The 19,029-nt window shown below is 38.4% G+C and overlaps 1 protein-coding gene across 1 annotated transcript in view; it reads right to left on the bottom strand.

The window, feature by feature from the left end:
- The window catches only part of SEMA5A (sema domain, seven thrombospondin repeats (type 1 and type 1-like), transmembrane domain (TM) and short cytoplasmic domain, (semaphorin) 5A), a gene marked incomplete at its 5' end in the record, with an annotated part of 93,539 nt that overhangs the window by 22,738 nt on the left and 51,772 nt on the right, over positions 1-19,029 (bottom strand). Inside the window, one exon of the mRNA XM_009073404.1 lies at positions 7,871-8,096. Within this exon, the coding sequence (XP_009071652.1) occupies positions 7,871-8,096 (226 nt within the window). The remainder of the gene's footprint in view (positions 1-7,870; positions 8,097-19,029) is intronic.

The following is a 19,029-nucleotide window of genomic DNA, read 5'->3' as shown; positions in this document are numbered from 1 at the left end:
CTACAAATATATGACATATATATATTATTGTCTCTGTTTTAGAGGAAGAAGGGGACACGGGACACAGGACTGAGCTTCCTGGGACCCTCATCGAGCCAGCTCCCCTGGTCCTACTGCACGGCTCTGCACACTTGATCCTGTGCAAGTGAGCAGCCTCCTACCACTACTGCAATTTGCCTGGATATAGCCCTGGCTGAAGTTCTAGTAGTCTGCAGTTCATTTGAGTATCTTTGTCATTTTTGGGCTTGGTCCTACATGGAAAAAACCTCCCTCAACTGTACTCAGCACAACACTGAAATCACTCGAGCTGTAGCATTACCTCTAAGCATCATTTCTGAGCATCTCCAGCAGCACTGCTGGGATTTCCTACTGTTGCCAAAGCAGTTCACCTTTCCCAGTGCTAGCATCATTGGAAACTCTATGATTGATGGACCAATAACTGTTGCTTTTATTACAAGCACTTATTTAAATAGTTGTGATGAGAGAAGGTCCTATGAATGGTACTTAAAACAGCAGAGGATGTGGTTGCTGCTCTATACTAGAGCTTCAGGATTACTAATATAAGTACAGATGAATGGTATCATCAACAGTGGATAAATGCAGGGGATTGTTTGCAGCTTAAACTGCAGTACAAATGTCTGTTCTTAAGAAATTGTTTCATGCCTTACCCAGAGGTATAGGCACTGTGGGAGTATCAAATGGAGATAAAGAAACAGAAGATGTACTGAATCATGTACTGAAAAAAGATAGAAATAATACCATGAGGAGTTTGCCCAATAGGAGTCCTGGACTCAAGAGGACCAGCATTCTGGGTAACCAGGATGGTGGAGCCTCTCATTTGCAGTGTCCAGTACTGAAACAATCACATCCTATTTCTACCCATGGTTCTGGCATTAGTAACAATGCTTAAGTTCTTCCCTGAGAAGTACAATCATCCCAAAGGATATGAGGGTTTGCATATTTTTATTAAACACTTGATAACTAGCAGTATTGGAATGATGATGCACTGACACAAATACTTGTAATAAGAAACTGCTTAAACTAATAAGAAAACAGTAGAATGGCAATATAAAAATGACTAAAAATGGGTAAACCCTTTCAGAAATTAAAAAGGGTAACTATTTCTCTCCTGATGAGCCAGATTCTATTACAGAGATATTAAAAGCAGCATTTCAAGAAATATGACGTACATGCAAATGCAAAAAAAGAGAGCAAGTACAGAGCAACAGTATGGGAACACAGGTCTAGTTTCCTGCTCTGTTAGACCCCTTTTTTACAATTTTGTGTCACTTTGGTCATGGAAATGCTCAGGTCATATATGCAGTGAGCTGAGAGATCAAATTAATAGTATTTTTTAATACTATAATTTCAAATTAAGGGTTTTTTTGTTAATAAATTAAAAACAATGCAAACAATGGAAAAAGTGCTATTTGGACCAGACTGCTAGTCATTTCCTACATAAATCACTGCAGGATCACTTCATACAAATTCTAGGATATTCGGAAGATATTTTTGCAGGACATGTGTAGCTTTTTAAGTCCTAAGGAAAATATGTGCCCTTATTTGACACAATGGTATTAGATTTCTTGCGATTTAAATTGGGGTCTGGGGAAGGGAATCTTATAAGGGAAAGCTCTAAGGTATTTTAGCTCTGAAACAGAAAAATATTCTAAAGAATCATTTCAGTGCAGAGTTTGGTCTGCAGCAAGTGTTCCCCTGTGTTTTCTTCTTTCCAAAGCATTAAAAAATTTATTATGAGGAGCAGTCTTTTCACAGTTTGAAAAGAGTGTTCATAGAGAGGCTTGTAGAATTTTCTCTTCAGATAGAAACTACACACAAACCCCCTTAATGCTATGCTATTAATGACATGAAAAATAACAAGATTGGTTTACATTCTGGAAATACAGTACTATATATTCCTTGAACAACCTTATGTTCACCACAATGAGGTAACTAAGTTCATGGATGAGAAGAATGGTGGATGTTGCTTATCTGAACTTCAGTAAAGGTTTTGACACTGACTCCCATAACTTCCTGATAGAAAAGTAACAAAGTATAAGCTGGACAAGTGGACAGTGCAATGCATTGAAAACTGGCTGAGCAGCTAGGCCCAGAGGATTGTGATCAGTCATTAAAAGGACTGCTGCAGAAAAGTCACTAGTGATGTATGCCAAGGGTCAGTACCAGCTCCAATCCTGTTTAACACCATCGTTAATGACCTGCACAAGTTTGCTGATGATGAAAAGTAACAAAGTATAAGCTGGACAAGTGGACAGTGCAATGCATTGAAAACTGGCTGAGCAGCTAGGCCCAGAGGATTGTGATCAGTCATTAAAAGGACTGCTGCAGAAAAGTCACTAGTGATGTATGCCAAGGGTCAGTACCAGCTCCAATCCTGTTTAACACCATCGTTAATGACCTGCACAAGTTTGCTGATGATGTGATGTATGCCAAGGGTCAGTACCAGCTCCTGTTTAATTTAACACCATCGTTAATGACCTGCACAAGTTTGCTGATGATGTAGTGGCTGAGGGTCATGTTGCTCTTTGACTAGGCAAAGAATATACTCATGGAGTTCAACAAGGTGAAATGCTAAGTCTTGCATCTGGGGAAGAACAGCTCCACGCAACCACACTTTGAGGCCAACGATCTAAAAAGCAGCTCTGCAGAGAAGGGTCTTGGGGTCATGTAGGACAGTAAGTTGACTGTGAGCCAGCAATGTGACCTTGTGGAAAAGAAGGCCAATATTTTTTTGGGTTACATTGGGAAGGTCAAGGAAGGGGGTCCTTCCTATCTCCTCAGCACTGCTAGAGAGCCCATCTGGAGTTTAGGGCCCAGATCTGGGCTCCTGAGTCCAGCTAAGAAGTCCTGTTTATTAACTGAAGCGGTAGAGGGGACGGGGGCAGAGGATCAATGCAAAATTAAACAAAAGATTATATTGCAGGATTTCTTCAAGTAAAACCTCTCCAGAACGTAAGTGGCTATACAGAACCAAGTCCTAGCTGTGTCACAGTTTGCATCTAATTTGACAGGAGAAAGTATAAATACAAAAGCATTGTAATCTTTTAGAGCAAAGTGGCACAAAACCATCAAAACACCAACTTTTCTCATTAAAGTGTGGCTTTCTTGCTTGTTACCTCTGTTTGCAATTCAGACTGCCCTACATCCACCTCCAGGAACAGAAACCAGACTGTGCCACTCAAAAGAAATTAGCAATAAGCTTTCTGTTTTTCTCAGCTTACTGCTGATAAAAATATATGATAAGATAAAAATATATGGCTAAACCAGAATACAATGGTCAATGCCCTCACCTTCGTAACCACAAAAGTCTAGCTGCTAAAACAACACCTTAGCCCCACTTGTTTGAAGCCCATCTACAGAAATAATTGTGAAATCTACAAAAAGAAAGATCAGTCATAGAATCATCAGTGAACTAATGAATAGTTTTCCCAAGACAAACAGAACAATCATGAAACAAATCCAGATCTGACCTTTATGACAGGTTCGTTGTTCAAATGGTTTAAACTAAATTGTTCTCAGAAAGTCAATGACTGACTTAGAGCCCTGTGACCAACTAGAATGTATAAATTCTGCTTGCAGCTTACCAACAGGCTTATTTTCAGTTGTTCACAAGTTGTACCCAAGTAATAAACTGCTGCACACTAAGGCTAGAAAAGGGGATTTAACTACTTAATCCTAGTACAATTATAAGGAAGCCTCCCTAATGTGAAAATTTCCACAAGGAACAACAAGTACTGCAAGAACTTCAGTAAGAGAAATCACAGGGATTTCGTGGACAAAATACCCATCAACTTCTAAGATTAGGGAAGGCACAAGATGTGAACTGACATCTCAGCAGAAGACTTTTCTCTTATTTTAAGTGCTTATGCTCTGTTCAATACGTTCAAAATTACAGAGAAATTATTACTGGTTTGCTGATGACTTACCTATTCCATTACGAACATATAACAGGAAAAAAAATGCCCCATTAAGTTACATAATTCTGATCTAACCCAAGATGATTTGATAATTTCTAAGTAAATGTTTAAAACATTTTGGCTGAATTAAAATAGTTTTATAAATCCACAAGAAACTAATCCTGTTTGGAGACATGTTAAAAGTCACCTGTCCTGACTAGTATAGGAGAAGAAAATCTGCCTTTGCAAAAGCCTGTAATGAGACTTTGATTGCCTGATTCTGCTTGAAAACTGCAACACTCCCAGCCAAGTTCAATTAATTTGCCTTAAAAGTGAAGCTCTAATAAAGCACACAGTTTTATAATAATTCCCTAGTCTAGCCTGTAGCTAAGTAATCTCTAAATAAGAGAGAAGTAGCTGTGACACCTGATAAATTACATTACTTGACTGATTTATGCCTTATGTCTTCCTGTTCCAACCTAACAAAGAAAATTCAATTATCCTAGCAGTCTAGGTTCATGACTTTGGGAAAAGATGATCTGAAGCTAAAATTCAAGTATCCTGGATCATTTCTAAATGACAGCATGAAACACTGTTTCAAGAGCAGCAAGTAACAAGGAAAAGCAAAGGCTGTTTCAGTGTTGTTACTTTCTGAAGATAAGTCTGCACTATTTGCCAATATTATCGAAGCATAAAACTCATATACCTTCAGGCCTAAATACCATTAATGTATAAAAACTTCATAAAGCTTCAAAACTTACTTAGTTTTAATAGTAAAATATAAATGGTAAAATGCAATGGCAAACACTAATGCAATGCAAAACCAGCATATTTAAAAAACCCAAACAGTATGCAGATGGAGGAGGTTATGTTACCATAAACCAGAACTTTATGCCTTGTACCTAATTGTTCTGTGTTTAAATATTTATTTCTTTTTCAATCCCAAAGTTTTACTGAGGAGTTGTTTGTCAATCGAACTTAAATTTGTCATCAAATTCACTTTTAAATTCCGTAAATTATTTTGCCCTTACTCATAATACCACAGTTTACTTCAGTAAGACAGCATAAGAGATAACACCTCCATATGTACTCCACCTCACTACTGGGCATCCCTGATTGTGAGCACATGTTTTATTCTGTACTGAATTCTGAATGTACTATAGATTTCCTATGAGTAGCACAAGGACGTAATCAATGTTTTTACAAGAGATCATAGCCACTAAAGCACTATTTCAGACAAGATTACGTCTTGCCTTCAAAAATAACTATTGTTTTAAGTTTGACATAGAGAAAGCAGTGACAACTGGTAACTGAAGATAAGGATCCGGGCGTCTTTTTCTCCTTTAAGGAATTTGTGACTTTTCTTCAGATTTTATTTTCCCTTCCCATCCATACCCCACCCCCACAAAAAAAAAATTACTGAAATTGTGAGTACTGCATTTGTTTAATTTCCTTCTGAAGGTATTTTGGGAGCTAATCTGCCCTTGCACTGGCCATGTCAAATAAAAGTGTCTTGTCTAAGCTCATAATTGCTGTTTGCTTTGTATTCACCATGGAAAGAAACCAGTATCTCCAGAGGGTGATTTGTGTCCATTACATCAGATGCTTATCTTCAATGGATCCCACATTTCTCAGGGTGCTATAGATGTCTTTTCAAACTACAATGGAGTCTAGAGTTTGGTAAGATAAATGAAACCTGGAAAAATCAGGCAACCACATACCTCGTTAAATATTTATTCCTGGATTAAAAAATTACGCTTTCAATAAAGTTAATAGTGTTTATGTATCAGATAATCTTACAGAGAGTATGTTTAATGTAGATATTTAATATGTTTCATAAGCACACATTAAAGCCTCTGGTAATTTCTAGACTTTTACTGCTGGACTGTACAGACATTGCATTAAGATGTGCAATAATGTACACAATCTCTCTCAGTTTATTTGAATAGTTGCCTCTTTTGACTCTGAGCACTATACAAAAACTCAGAGGCAGAGAGCAAGATATATTTTTCTTTCCTCTTAATCAAACCTCAGATCAGAAAAGCATGAATACAGTGTGCAAATGCTACTGCTTGCTTGATTGAGATAGAAATCTTACCACACTTGGGAGGAGTCTAGTGAGTTTCTGGCAAGAAGTTATAACTCTAAACTCAGATTGCAAAGAAAGCTTGCTTTGCTAGCATCTGACAGTGAAACATGATTCTGTTTAACACAGTGTGACTATAGTTGCACAGTGGGAGATTATAGGCAATGAGAAAATTTCTAACAAATGGCTCCTATCTGCAAGGAACAGAGAACTGATCTCTGCAGAACACATCTTTGGTAATGAGGTGTGCCAACCATGCTGTACCAGTATTAATCTTTCTATAAAAGCCAGCAAATTGCTACAATTCAACACAGAAATAATGAAAAGAATGTTACAGAGTATCCAGGCTCTGGTCAGGTGGAAGTAAGGTATGATGATTTCTTGCTATCTAGCCAGAAATTGTGAAGGTGTCTGCCACAATTCATGGTTTCCCACTCTCCTGAGATCCTTCTATTCCAAAAGATATAGCTACTCTACATGACTCTTATTCAGGCATTTTCTTCCAGTGAAATCAAGGGGCAGTAGAGGGGTGGCATGTTGACCCAGATCCAAACCTGGGAGCAAGGAAGTGCTCCTGAATTCTGTTGTTTAAAGGCAGTCAGTAAGTCTCATCTCATCACCAAATAAAAATGGTGCCCCCCCATCCAATGTTCAGCTCCATACTGTTCTGACATCCATAGTCAGCAAATGCCTAGCCAAATAAAATAAAATAAAATGTGGCTATTTTCACCAGAAGCATATTGGTTAATGCAGCCACTTGGAACACTGATTAAGTTTGGTCTTTCACTACAGAATAATTAAAGACTCACTGGCCAAAAAGAATCACAGAATGAACACAAATTAATGAGAAAGTTATAAGGGTATTCACTAGGAAGAATAGACAGATGTATAATAGTTTCTGCCCTGTCGACTATATATGTCAATATAAAGTATTTAAATATTCAGTAGTTTTGGGATTAGTCAGCAAAACTCCTTTGCCCAGATAAACATTTCTACTCCTATGCAACCGGGTCGCCCACATACATTGCTCCAGTGATGAATTATTTCCAAATGAATCAAAGCAACAGTGTCAGCAAGATGCAACAAATAGGAAATTCAGAAATATGATGCTCATAAGTAAAAAAAAATAAATCTTCAAGCTAAGCAGGCAAAGAATGCACCTGAACCCCTCTACCCTTGTCTCTTGCATGCTGCCCAAATGCTTTATTTGACAAAACATAGGATCTGTTACTTCTGACTATATTCTGTAAGAGTCAGCTTATGCATCCAACTCTGGGAGAGGACTTATGATCATGAATTTCAAGCTGAAAGAGGTGCCTCCATGCCATGTTTAATTTTCTTGCAGCAATGTGATCTAGAACAAACTGGTTCTTGCACTAGTTTGCCTAACCAACCTGCTCTCTATGTCGTGTGTTGGCTTTCACCTGCTCCTTTCTTACGTGCTGGCATCTCAGCTGTCAGACAAGAATATAGAATCATAAAATCATAGAGTCAACCGGGTTGGAAGAGACCTCAAGGATCATTGAGTCCAACTCTACCGTTGTTAGTAGACCATGGCATTAAGTGCCACATCCAGTCTCATCTTGAAAACCTCCAGGGATGGTGAATCCACCACCTCCCCAGGCAGCCCATTCCAATGCCTGAGTACTCTTTCTGTAAAAAATCTCTTCCTAATATCCAACCTAAACCTGCCCTGGCAGAGCTTGAGTCTGTGCCCTCTTGTCCTACTGCTGGTTGCCTGGGAGGAGACTACATCGTCCTTTCAGAGAGTTGTAGAGGGCAATATAACTTCAACTCTGTGTTGAAAATAGAACTACAGACATCTTGCTAGCAGGATGCAACATGCAACCACTCCAGCTTTGCTTACCATCTGTCGAGCATCCGCTGGTGCCATCGCTGGAACAGTAACGCATTTCTATCCTTTGCCTTCCCACCTCTAGCAAATTTGGGTCAGGCAAGCGAGCTTTGCAGGTGTATCGGAAACGTTGTTCGTAGTGGCCACCATTGTCTGAAATATTGACTGGGGTCCAAGGTGTCCAAGGAGTTGTCTTTTTTAACTCTGGGCAGGCGTTGGTGTTACAAGGCTGATATTCCTGAAAGAAATATTGAAAGGTCATATTGAATATAATCCTTAAATATGACTTTGAAAACACCCCAGGGAAGCTCAAAACAGACAAAAAGACAACCAATTAAAAATGCTTCTGATACTTTTTTTCAGCATTTCCAATAGCAGTGATCATCAATAAACTTTTAATTCCAATCTCAAGTTGAAAGTGTTTTTTCTACTTCTGTGCAAGCACACTATTACACTGCTAAAAGCAATAATGTACCAGTACAAATTAGATCTATTACATCCATAAAAACAGTAAACCAAACGCTGTAAGAACCATGATAAAGCACATCCTTTATAAATTAATAGCCCCAAATAAGGTGTAGCTAAATTTGTTAAAGCTTTTAATTAAGAATTCTGATAAACTGCTAGTTTATCACAAACCAGCAAATAATTTTATGACACAAAGGAATAAATAATTCCTTGGTAAAATCTAGCAGCATATGAATAAGTGAACCACTGTCCATTTTTTTTATATTGCTTATGTATTACAAGGCGACAACATGCAAAAAACGTTTTCTATAACAGAGGTTCTCTGGTTCCCTGAGGTGCATGTTACTCATAGCTACAGCACCGCTAAACCTGTCTTCAGAAGCAAATTCCCTGTGGACTGATACACACTAAAAGGAACAGAGCACATCTAAGAAACAAATGCAGAATCGGCAGTACCCTCAAGCCCCACAATAAAAAACTCCCATCAAGATCTGTAGGTCATGCCTATTCATTTTCAAGAGCAAAATACTCTTCATCTGATGCAAATGCTTTGTAAAATATAGGGATGAAATTAAACAACCATTAAATAGAATAAATTCACAGTGACAAATTATTAAAGACAAAAAGAAACAGGCATCAGTGGGACAATTTTTAAATGATCTGTCTACCTCTGACCTTTTAGAAAGAAACTCAGCAGAAGGCATCTTTTGAAAAGGAGCCTACTAAATTTTGCAATTATACTAAGAAATAAAAAAATAAGGAAACAACAGAAATAATGGTTTTATCACATAGTACAATCTCCTTTCATAACCCCTACCCGAGTTGGTGCCACCATGTTCCAACAAGCAATAGACTACCTGCTCCTCTCTTTCCCATAGTGATAATAGCCCTTCTATCTCATACTTTCCTCAGTCCATTACCTCGTCTCTCAGATACTCTAACTTATAAACATAACAAATTAGGCTGAGAGCAATTGCTTTCAACCCATAGCTTGGTTTAAAGGCTGTATTGCTATTTCAGATCTAAAAGAAGCTGCTTTGTCTGAAAGCCCTTCTAATTTCTCTATCTGTTAGAGCTGGGAAAAAAATTCCTTAGAGACCCCTGCCCCACTAACACAACAATGTACTGGACAATCCAGTGTTATGTTCAAGATTCTTATGTTCTCAGGCCAGATGGACTTGTGGCAAACTTCCTGCCCTCCTAGTTTTGTGGTTGTTCAAGAAGAAAGAGTTCTTAGCCCAAAGGATTCAGCTGGACTACTCCTGTTCACTTCTCAAGGTTGTACAAAGTCCCTTCCCACCTTAAAACCTGTTAATCACTACTACACTGACCACATCAGTCATACTTGGGCACCATTTCAGAAAGAGAGCCCCTTTAGAGCATAGAGGACTGGATCAACCTTTCTGGGATCTGAGTTTTAGCCTTGACTGGGTCAGAAAGCAGCAAGGAAGTAGCAGACCATCTGGTCTTGTGTACAGCAAGGAAAGTAGTTTCTTCATGACTCCTCCAGGCAATTGTTTAAAACATGTATGTTTTAGACTGAGGACAAAACGTGTATCACTGTTCTCCTTGCAGCACAGGAACTGTAAAATCTGTTAATTTAAAAACAATGAACAGATCCCAGCAACAGCCAGAACCACTCTGCTTGCTATCTGAACTGCCTACTCACCTCCAACGTGGAGTCCCCCCCAGTAACTGGATGACTGTGCATCTTTTAGCCAGAGCACTCTACCCTCTCCTCTCATTTTATTTTTTTAATATTTTTTTAATTTTAAGACATCTAGCTCTGATGAGTCTATCACCTCCCCAGATCAGCTGTTCCACTATTTAGCAATCCTCAAAGATAACAAATTGCAAGTTAATTCAAGGATGCATTTCCCCCTTAATTTAATTTTCCAGTTACTGAATTTTGCTGTGCCTTTATCAATGATACTGAAAGTGTTTCTCGTCCCATACCAGCAAACAAATTTTTCATGCTCAAGTACCTATACATAATGATGAACTAAGCTGAACTTCTTAAAGCTACAGAAGATTTCAAACCTGATCTCCAGGTCCTGTGCACCCCAATGTCTTCCTTTTGTCCTATTTCCTTATTTTCCTTAAGACTGGACACTAGAATTTGATTCAACACTCTAGAAGCAGTCTTATCAATACAGAGTGCAAAGCCAATCATGGCCCCGTTATACTTGACAGAGTGACTTTAATATGTACTTTATTGAATTAGTGCTTTTTCCTTCCACAACATTGCACAAAGAGCTTAAGTAGACCCAATTATCTTTGATAACCTGTCCTTCTCTAAATTACAGCTTTACGACTACATGTAGTTTTCTACCCCACACAAGAGGCTGGTGTTTGGTAATATTAAAATACATTTTATTAGCTTCTGCAATTATCTAGCATATTATTTACTACCTCAACAATCTCTGTCATGCTCAAACTTTACTGAAAGCATCTTATATCACTGTCTAGACTGCTGATAAAAACATTAAGTGCTATTGACCCAAGAACTGATTGCAGGCAGACCCTGCTAGACACATTCCAGTAATTTATATCTGTCTATTGACACCACATTTTTCAATCTGTCAAATCAACTGGCTTTTAATCCATTTAACATTTGCCATAAATTTCAGTTTTCTGAATCAGTATTTTCTGTTGTGAAGGCAAATGTCTTGGAAAAGGAGAAGTGCTGTATCGCTTTCAAACATCTTGAAACACAAACTCTTTTCTAGCAGTATATAAGCAGGAAAAATTCAATCAGTATAGTAGCTACTATAATGTTTATTTCAATATAGCCACAATGGTCTAAAAGTTTTAGTTCTTCATTTACTGTTGATTTCTGTATTGATATTTTTCAAGCAAAAATAAAAGCTGCTGGAATGCAAGGGCTTTCTCTACTGGATATGGCATAGACAGGTGAGGGACATGTAAAGCAGAATAGGTGAGAGATGCAATGAACCCTTTGTCAAATAAAAATAGGCAGCAGAGGAAGAAGTTAATTTAGTGGTAATGTATTGAATGTTGCTTTACTGATACACACCTAAGATGAACATGTCAGCTCACTCACTTCTAGAAAGACAGACTACCAGTACTGAGTGTGCTTCAGGATGTGTAGTCCCTTCATACACCCCAGCTGAGGGTATACTCGTATGCTATTACATGAGGCAGAAAGAAAGATGTTCCTGAAGAGTATCTGTGGAAACCACCTGTTAGTTTTTCCTTTCTTCTTGCTTGGTGCGTAGCTTATATGAAAGTTTGACTGCTGTCATGCTTGTCTATCCAACCACTGGATAATACCCATTAAAGGCTCAGAATAGCAGGGGAAACAAAAGTACTAGTTTACCCAGAAAATATTTACATCAGTAAATAATATCTCTGTGAGAAAATTCAGAGGACAATCATCACAATGGATGACTCTGTGAAGTTCTGGCAGTAATAATAACCTGGCAGAGCCTGCTGGCTGTTCTAACAAACAGCAAGTGCTGCACTGCTCTAGCAAAACTACCATGTCTGCCACAGAGGAATCGAAAGTTGCACAGTGCATGTTCAAAGCATTGATGTGATCTGATGCTTCAAAACTGCAGTATAAACAGAACAAGGATCTGAATGGTCTCAAATTTGGAAGTAAGTAAAAGAGGGGAGAGTAAAGGCACAATTCAGATCACACATGTATGTATTTAGTGCTGCTAGCATGAAGGCATAGTCCTACTGGAAAGATTCATCAGAGACTGGAAATACAGAAACTGATACCTCTGCTTGGATTATCCTCCTCTTATCACCTTGTCCAATGCTTGAACAATTTACTCAATTGGGATTTCAGGAATAAGTCCCTTTCCAAAGCAATTCTACCAGCTAGAGTCATGGATACATTAATCAAGTAACCACATATAAGTCTCAGATGAATTGAAGTCTCAGATGAAACAGTAAGGTCTCATCTCATCCAAAGAGTGGCAAGACAGAACTAGAAAAGCAGTGAAGCATTCTGCTTCAATCGGGCTGTTGAGAGGAACTGAGACAGTGGCCGACAAACTCCATCTTATACAATTCACATGGACTGAACTAAGAGATGGCATCAAGCTCTCCTAGAGCTTGATGCCCATAGAGGAATACTTCAGGGGCTCACATAATGGGTTTAAGTACATTAGTACTTAGGGCACACTTGTGGACTTAGAATAATAATTATTTGAGGCAATTTACAGACTGCAAAAATATCATTGCAATAGTTCAAGCTTAACCACATTCTCAAAGTTCTCTTTGCAAGTTGTCCTAAACTTGTGGCTTTTAGTTTAGAGTGGATTTATTCAGTTGAGAGTTTTAAATTTATGCCTGGCTATACCTGGTAAAGATACAGTAAAACCCATAAAGACTAAATTTCAGGGGACAACTAAACAGATCATTGGGATTTTTAAGCAAAAAACACAAACAAATACATACCTCACAAAATACATGTCTACAAAAATGATAAATTAAAATAAAAAATTATCACAAAGAATACTGGTGATAATATGAGAAAAGGCATCATAAATTAAACCCATAATTTGGAATCATAGAACATAAATATAGATTATGCTATTAAGCAGTTACCTTGTTTGCTATTTAAATAATATTTCCTAGTATTTGTGTATAATGAAAAAAAGAATATTGATATCATGTTTTCTACCAAGATTTACTTAGAATTATTTGGTCATATTATTATAGAAAACAACAACTAAAATGTTATTTCCAAAACATCTTATTCCAAACTGAAGGAGACTATTGTTGGTCATATTATTATAGAAAACAACAACCAAAATGTTACTTCCAAAACATCTTATTCCAAACTAAAGGAGACTATTGCTATATAATATAGATAAAACTGTACTGTTTTCTCATGGAGGACATGGAACAGATTATTTTATTTTATTTTTTTGCCTCTGCATAGCTACTTCAAATTCCTGAAAATTTTGAGAATCCCTGAGACTTTTACTCCAACTTTAATTAACCAAACAGCATGATAGTCTGATACTTCCTTAGGAAACTAGGCCAAACTAGTATCTTCATTTGATCTACAATATTTTTTAAAACTAAAACCAGTACTTCCTTAGGAAACTAGGCCAAACTACTATCTTCATTTGATCTACAGTATTTTTGAAAACTAAAACCATAATTCACATTGAGAGTTCTATTCCCACTTACATTACATGTTTATGTTATGGAAGGATTTCTCCTAACAAACATATTTCTTTTACATATATAGTATGTCTATGTTGAATGCACTTCTCATCTGTGCTTTTCTTTAGACAAGGCAGCTACACCAACATTAGTAGACAATTTAAATATCTTCAGTCCAACAGTTTATGATTTGCTTTTAATATATTGTACTAGTTTTCAAATATTTTTGGATCCACCAAACAGTCCCTTGATTAAAAATTACTTATAAATTTTTGCTTTTTGTTCCATCATGCTAAACTTCTGTTTGACTGGCCCAAAATAATCCTTCAGGCATTAAGACACCAATAGAAAAGAATGTCATTGGTTCATAAATTGAATGGTGTAGTATGTTACCTGGGACAAGACAGGGCTGTAAGATACAAGAACCTGAGTCTCTCAGCCATCTCTCAGTCTCTGAGCTTGTCACAACAATATGTAGTTAAAGAAAAGGATAGCATGCAATCAAAACAAAGGCCAAAATGAATGTAACAGTGCTATAAAACTCCAGAGTAAAACAGTTCCCATTTACAGGGGGCCTTGTTTACACATCAAAACAAAAGTTTCCGAAAGGAGTAATATACTCTCTCTCTTTCTCCAAGAAACAAAAGATAGATAACATTTACCTTGTAGCGGTTGAAAAACACTCTCAGGAAAATCACAGACTGAACTTGAAAAAATAAATGGTTCATTTATTTTCATTACAGAAATGTAAAATCTTATCCATTTAGAAAAGCATTTTTAAATTAAAACAAACAAAAGACAAGTAAGTCCCTGATCATATTTCTATTTATTTCCACAGTGTAAAAAGCCAGGTTCTTCATCCAAATACCATTAGATATACCTTACTTCAGTGTCATTTTGCTGTTACAGTACTATTTCGTAAGTATGACCTGAAAGAACATCCAAATCCCATTAAGTTCAAGCTGTTAAGCAAAAGAAAAAATCTTCTACACTGTATTTCACACCTATACTTAAAAACACACCCAAATGAATTTCTGAGATCCCCATTGCATTTTAATTACACTAGGACACATTTACATCCTAGTTTGTAGGCACTATTTTAGCTTCAGTTGACATCTGTGGGAGTAGTTCTATTGATTCCAGTGGAACAAGGACTTCAGAGACTATTGCTCAGTGCAGATGTAGTCCTGTAGTGATGTAAAGTAAGGGTAGGAGGTTGTGTCCATAATGGTTTTTTAAAAATATTTTGATGGATAGAGGGAGGAAAATTATTTATCCTATGCAAAAAGAACAGGTTTCGTCTGAAGTGAACAGATGTCTTTTTTGGCTGCAAATACTGAGCACAACCTTTTGTTTCAATTTTGTCTATTTTAAACAAAATAATTGGAAAAACTTCCATTGGTATGAAGGGCAGTTTAGAAGGAATTAAAGCCTGGATTTGGATCCCTTTTTCCTGGGTAGTTCAGGGCCTGTTGGGCAGGTCATTGGACTGGGACGGTTCAGGACTTTCCTATATTCAACATACCTCATTTTACTTAGATAAGGAAAGTTCCTACTTTCATTGCCTCTTTGTAAACCCATCAAATTTTGGAGTGAACGAAGCCACCACTTTCCTCCTACTTTTTATCTCCCAGCCATTTGTGTAATTCCCTGCTCAAAATCTACATTTTATGTCGAATTAGTCAAACTCTTCTGAAAGAAACTGCTAGAAAAATTAAATCACTTAATTGTGAGTAGCTTAACTGAGTATCTCAATGGCACAGGGTTAGTAGTAGCACCCTCAGCTCTACCCCAGAAAGCAGAACAGCCTGGCTGCATTGAGGAAGTGCAGTTTTTATTCTTAAATACTGCTACTTGGATACTCACATTCACACTGGCACCTGAGAACCATTCAGAGTGATAAACATTTATTTCAAATGCATGACAACCCCTAATAGCATAACAGCTCAAATGAAAGCATGATATTTGAAATTAACTCATATTCAAATGAAACCAGAAATGTCTTAGGAAGAAAAGGCTTCTTTAGTCTGACAGATTGAAAAAAAAGGAAAAAAAAAGAAATAGAAAGAGGCATAGTAGTTAATTTGGATTCTTCTGAACCTAATCCATTTATGGATCTGCATTACAATTAACCACCCTACTCAAGTGCATCCAGCAAATGAAGTTGTTACGTGATCCAAAAGGAGATGAGACTTGTCAAGATTTGTAAATTGTAGGTTTTGGGGTGCTTATTTAAATAACTGAATACATCAAGATCTTATGTATGTTTTTGCACAGTGCTTGCAGAGAAATGAAAACTAGTAAAGCAACAGCAGCAAGCCTGTAGTAAAATCCACAGTAGCAAGTCTGCCTGCTGACAGATCAATTCTTACCAATTCTCCAAGCATCCCTGATGTGATCCAGTGCTACTACTAAAGGACCCCACTTCTCTACCCCCTGTACAGAGCAGTCTGCTAACACAGTGCTCTTTCTTGAATCTTCATACCCATTTAACATCTGCATGGTCAGACTAGGAGCTCTCCGGGGAGAAGTCATTTTGGACTGTCTCTTTGCAGGCCTTTGTATAATGGCTTCTTGGTTCATCATTAATGCTTTCAGGCAGCAGGACAGCAAGAGTAATGCTATAAGTATAGTGCTTTGGAGGCTAGCTTTCTGCTATGCTATGCTAATCAGCAGATCTGCAATCTGACAGTTTTAAACCCCTCAGTAAAATGCAAGTCAAGATCAGGAGATTGCAACCATGTCACCCTTCCCAGACTGCTCAGGCAGGAATGGGTCCCAAGCTATAAGTTACTATGGGAACTCAAAATCTAAAATGGAAACAAAACCTACTCTCAGTGTTTGTATGTTTCTTAACAGTGGAAAACATTTCAAAATAGTCTAAGAATTGACTAGTGGAATTTACTGTCAGTTTTCAAACTATGAATGAAATACACTTAAAATGTAATGTGTTTCAGCAAAATGGATTTGAAATTTGGTTATAGATGGCTTTCCTGGTCCTTGCATGCATGTCTAATAACTATTCAGAATCTAGTGTCCTGAATAAGCTGAAACTGGAGACTGTAAGTTTGCTTCAACTGTACACTTGCCTCACTTCCAGGGATGTGTTTCATGCTCATGAGGGGAACTGGCCATCCAGTTCCTATTTAATATTGATATACTTTGAATTCTAGGCTTCTCTTACTAAGTTAGCCATGTATTTTCTTTTAGTGAACAATACCTTTAACAATTTGCCCACAATAACATAAGTCTCCTGTAAATTAACCTGTTCTTTTCACTCTTGGGGCCCTGAAAGTATTGAACACATTGTTAACCATTAAGAAACAAGTAATTCCTAAAGTGAAAAGTCTTCCTTTCACTCCTTATTCCCTTTTACTCTACCCACATCTCTCAAAATGCACAAAACAGAACGCAGAGGACCATAAATAATCAAGGCTGTAAGGCTGAAGTGATAGTCCACCTATAAATTACTGCATGGATTTACCAAAACTGATTCAAAAGTGATTTCGGCTATATTGCCATGTAGTGAGGGCCTCAACTGCAGTAGGGCAAGACATGATCATAGAATCATAGAATTTAAGGGTTGGAATGGATCTTAGAGATCATCTAGTCCCAACCCTCCCTGCCATGGACAGGGACACCTCCTCACTAGATCAGGTTGCTCAAGGCCTCATCCAGCCTGGTCTAGAACACTGCCAGGGTCGGGGCAGCTACCACATCCCTGATCTCCAAATCTGAGCAGCAACATGACAAGCAGATACTGAAAAATCAATATCATTAAAGGTAAATGATGTGTTACTTGCAAATTAATCAAAATTAATCTTTTCAGCATTTAAATCAGCATTAAAAATTTGTGAGTGGACATAAATCTATATTTACGCATTTAATTATAAAGACCACGAATTCACAGAAGCATGGAATATTCAGAGTTGGAAGGGACCCACATGGTTCACCAAGGCCAGCTCTTGGCCTTGCACAGGTCATTCCCAAAAATCATACCATGTGCCTGAGAGCATTGTCCAAATGCTTCTGGAACTCTGTCAGGCTTGGTGCTGTGACCACTTCCCTAGAGAGCCTGTTCCAGTGCCCAGCCACCCTCCGAGTAAAGAAACATTTTCTAATATCCAGTCTTCCCTGACACAACTTCAGGCCATTGCCCTGGGTCCTGTCAGTGGTTGACAGAGAGCAGAGATCAATGCCTGCCCCTCTGCTTCCCCTCATAAGGAAGCTGTCTACAGCAAAGAGGTATCCCCTCAGTCTCCTCTTCTCCAGGCTGAACAAACCAAGTGACCTCAGCTGCTCCTTGTATGGCTTCCCCTCAAGGCCCTTCACTATCTTCATTGCCCTCCTTTGGACCCTTTCTAACAGCTTAATATCCTTCTTATACTGTGGTGCCCAAAATTGCACATGGTATTCAGGGTGAGGTCACACCAGTGCAGGACAAACACCACCAGTCAGCAGGCAGTGCTGTGCCTGATGCACCCCAGGACACGGTTGTCCCTCCTGGCTGCCAGGGCACACTGCTGACTCATACTTAACTTTCCATGAACGAGGACCCCCAGGTCCCTTTCTGCAACAGTAGTTCCCAGAATCTCATTCCCCAGTCTGTACAAGCAGCCATGGTTGCCCTGTCCCAGGTGCAGAATCTAGCACCTGCCCTTGTTAAACTTCATTCAGTTGGTGGTTGCCCAGCTCTGTAATTTGTCAGGGTCTCTGCCTTCAAAGGAGTCAACAGCTCCTCCCAATTTTATATCATCGGCAAACTTGATTAGTATCCCTGCAAGTCCTGCATCCAAGTCATTCATGAAGACATTGAAGATCATTGGGCCTAAGATGGAGCTCTGAAGAACCTACTAGTGACCAGCCACCAGCCTGATGTAATCCCATTCACCATAATCCTTTGCACCCCAACCTGTGAGCCAGTTGCTTACCCACTACATGTTTATCCAGCTGTGTGCTGGACATTTTGTCCAGAAAGTTACTAAGAGAGACTACATTGAAACTTTACTGAAATCTAAAAGGATTACATCAGCTGGCTTCCCTTGATCAACTAGATGGGTTACCTTGTCGTAAAAGGAAATCAGATTTGACAAGCAGGACTTTCCCCTCTTGAAGCCATGCTGGCTGTGTCCAATGACTGCATTGTCTTTCAATTCTTTTTTGATACCTCCCAGAATAATATTTTCCATAACCTTGCCAGGCACTGAAGTGAGTCTAACAGGCCTGTAGTTAACAGGGTCATCCTTCCTGTCCTTTTTTAAAATCAGGACAATGTCAGCCAGCTTCCATTCGAGCTGGACCTCTCCAGATTCCCAAGACCATTCAAAAATCACTGAGAGAGGCCTCACATTGCCATCAGCCAGCTCCTTAATTATTCTTGAATGAATCCCATTAGGCCCCATAGATTTATATGGATCCAGCTGGAGCAACATCAGGGTCAGCTGGGAGTTTATTGTTCTTGCAGCCATAGTCCTTCAGCTCAGTGTGCTGGGACCCCCTTCGTCCATCATTGATGTTGAAAAACTCAACTTTACCTTTAAAATTAAGAATGTACT

The sequence above is a fragment of the Acanthisitta chloris genome, unplaced genomic scaffold (genome assembly GCF_000695815.1).
Source record: "Acanthisitta chloris isolate BGI_N310 unplaced genomic scaffold, ASM69581v1 scaffold3684, whole genome shotgun sequence".
Lineage (NCBI taxonomy): Eukaryota > Metazoa > Chordata > Aves > Passeriformes > Acanthisittidae > Acanthisitta > Acanthisitta chloris.
The sequence above is the reverse complement of the archived record's forward strand: the minus strand, read 5'-3'. Positions and strand labels throughout refer to the sequence as shown.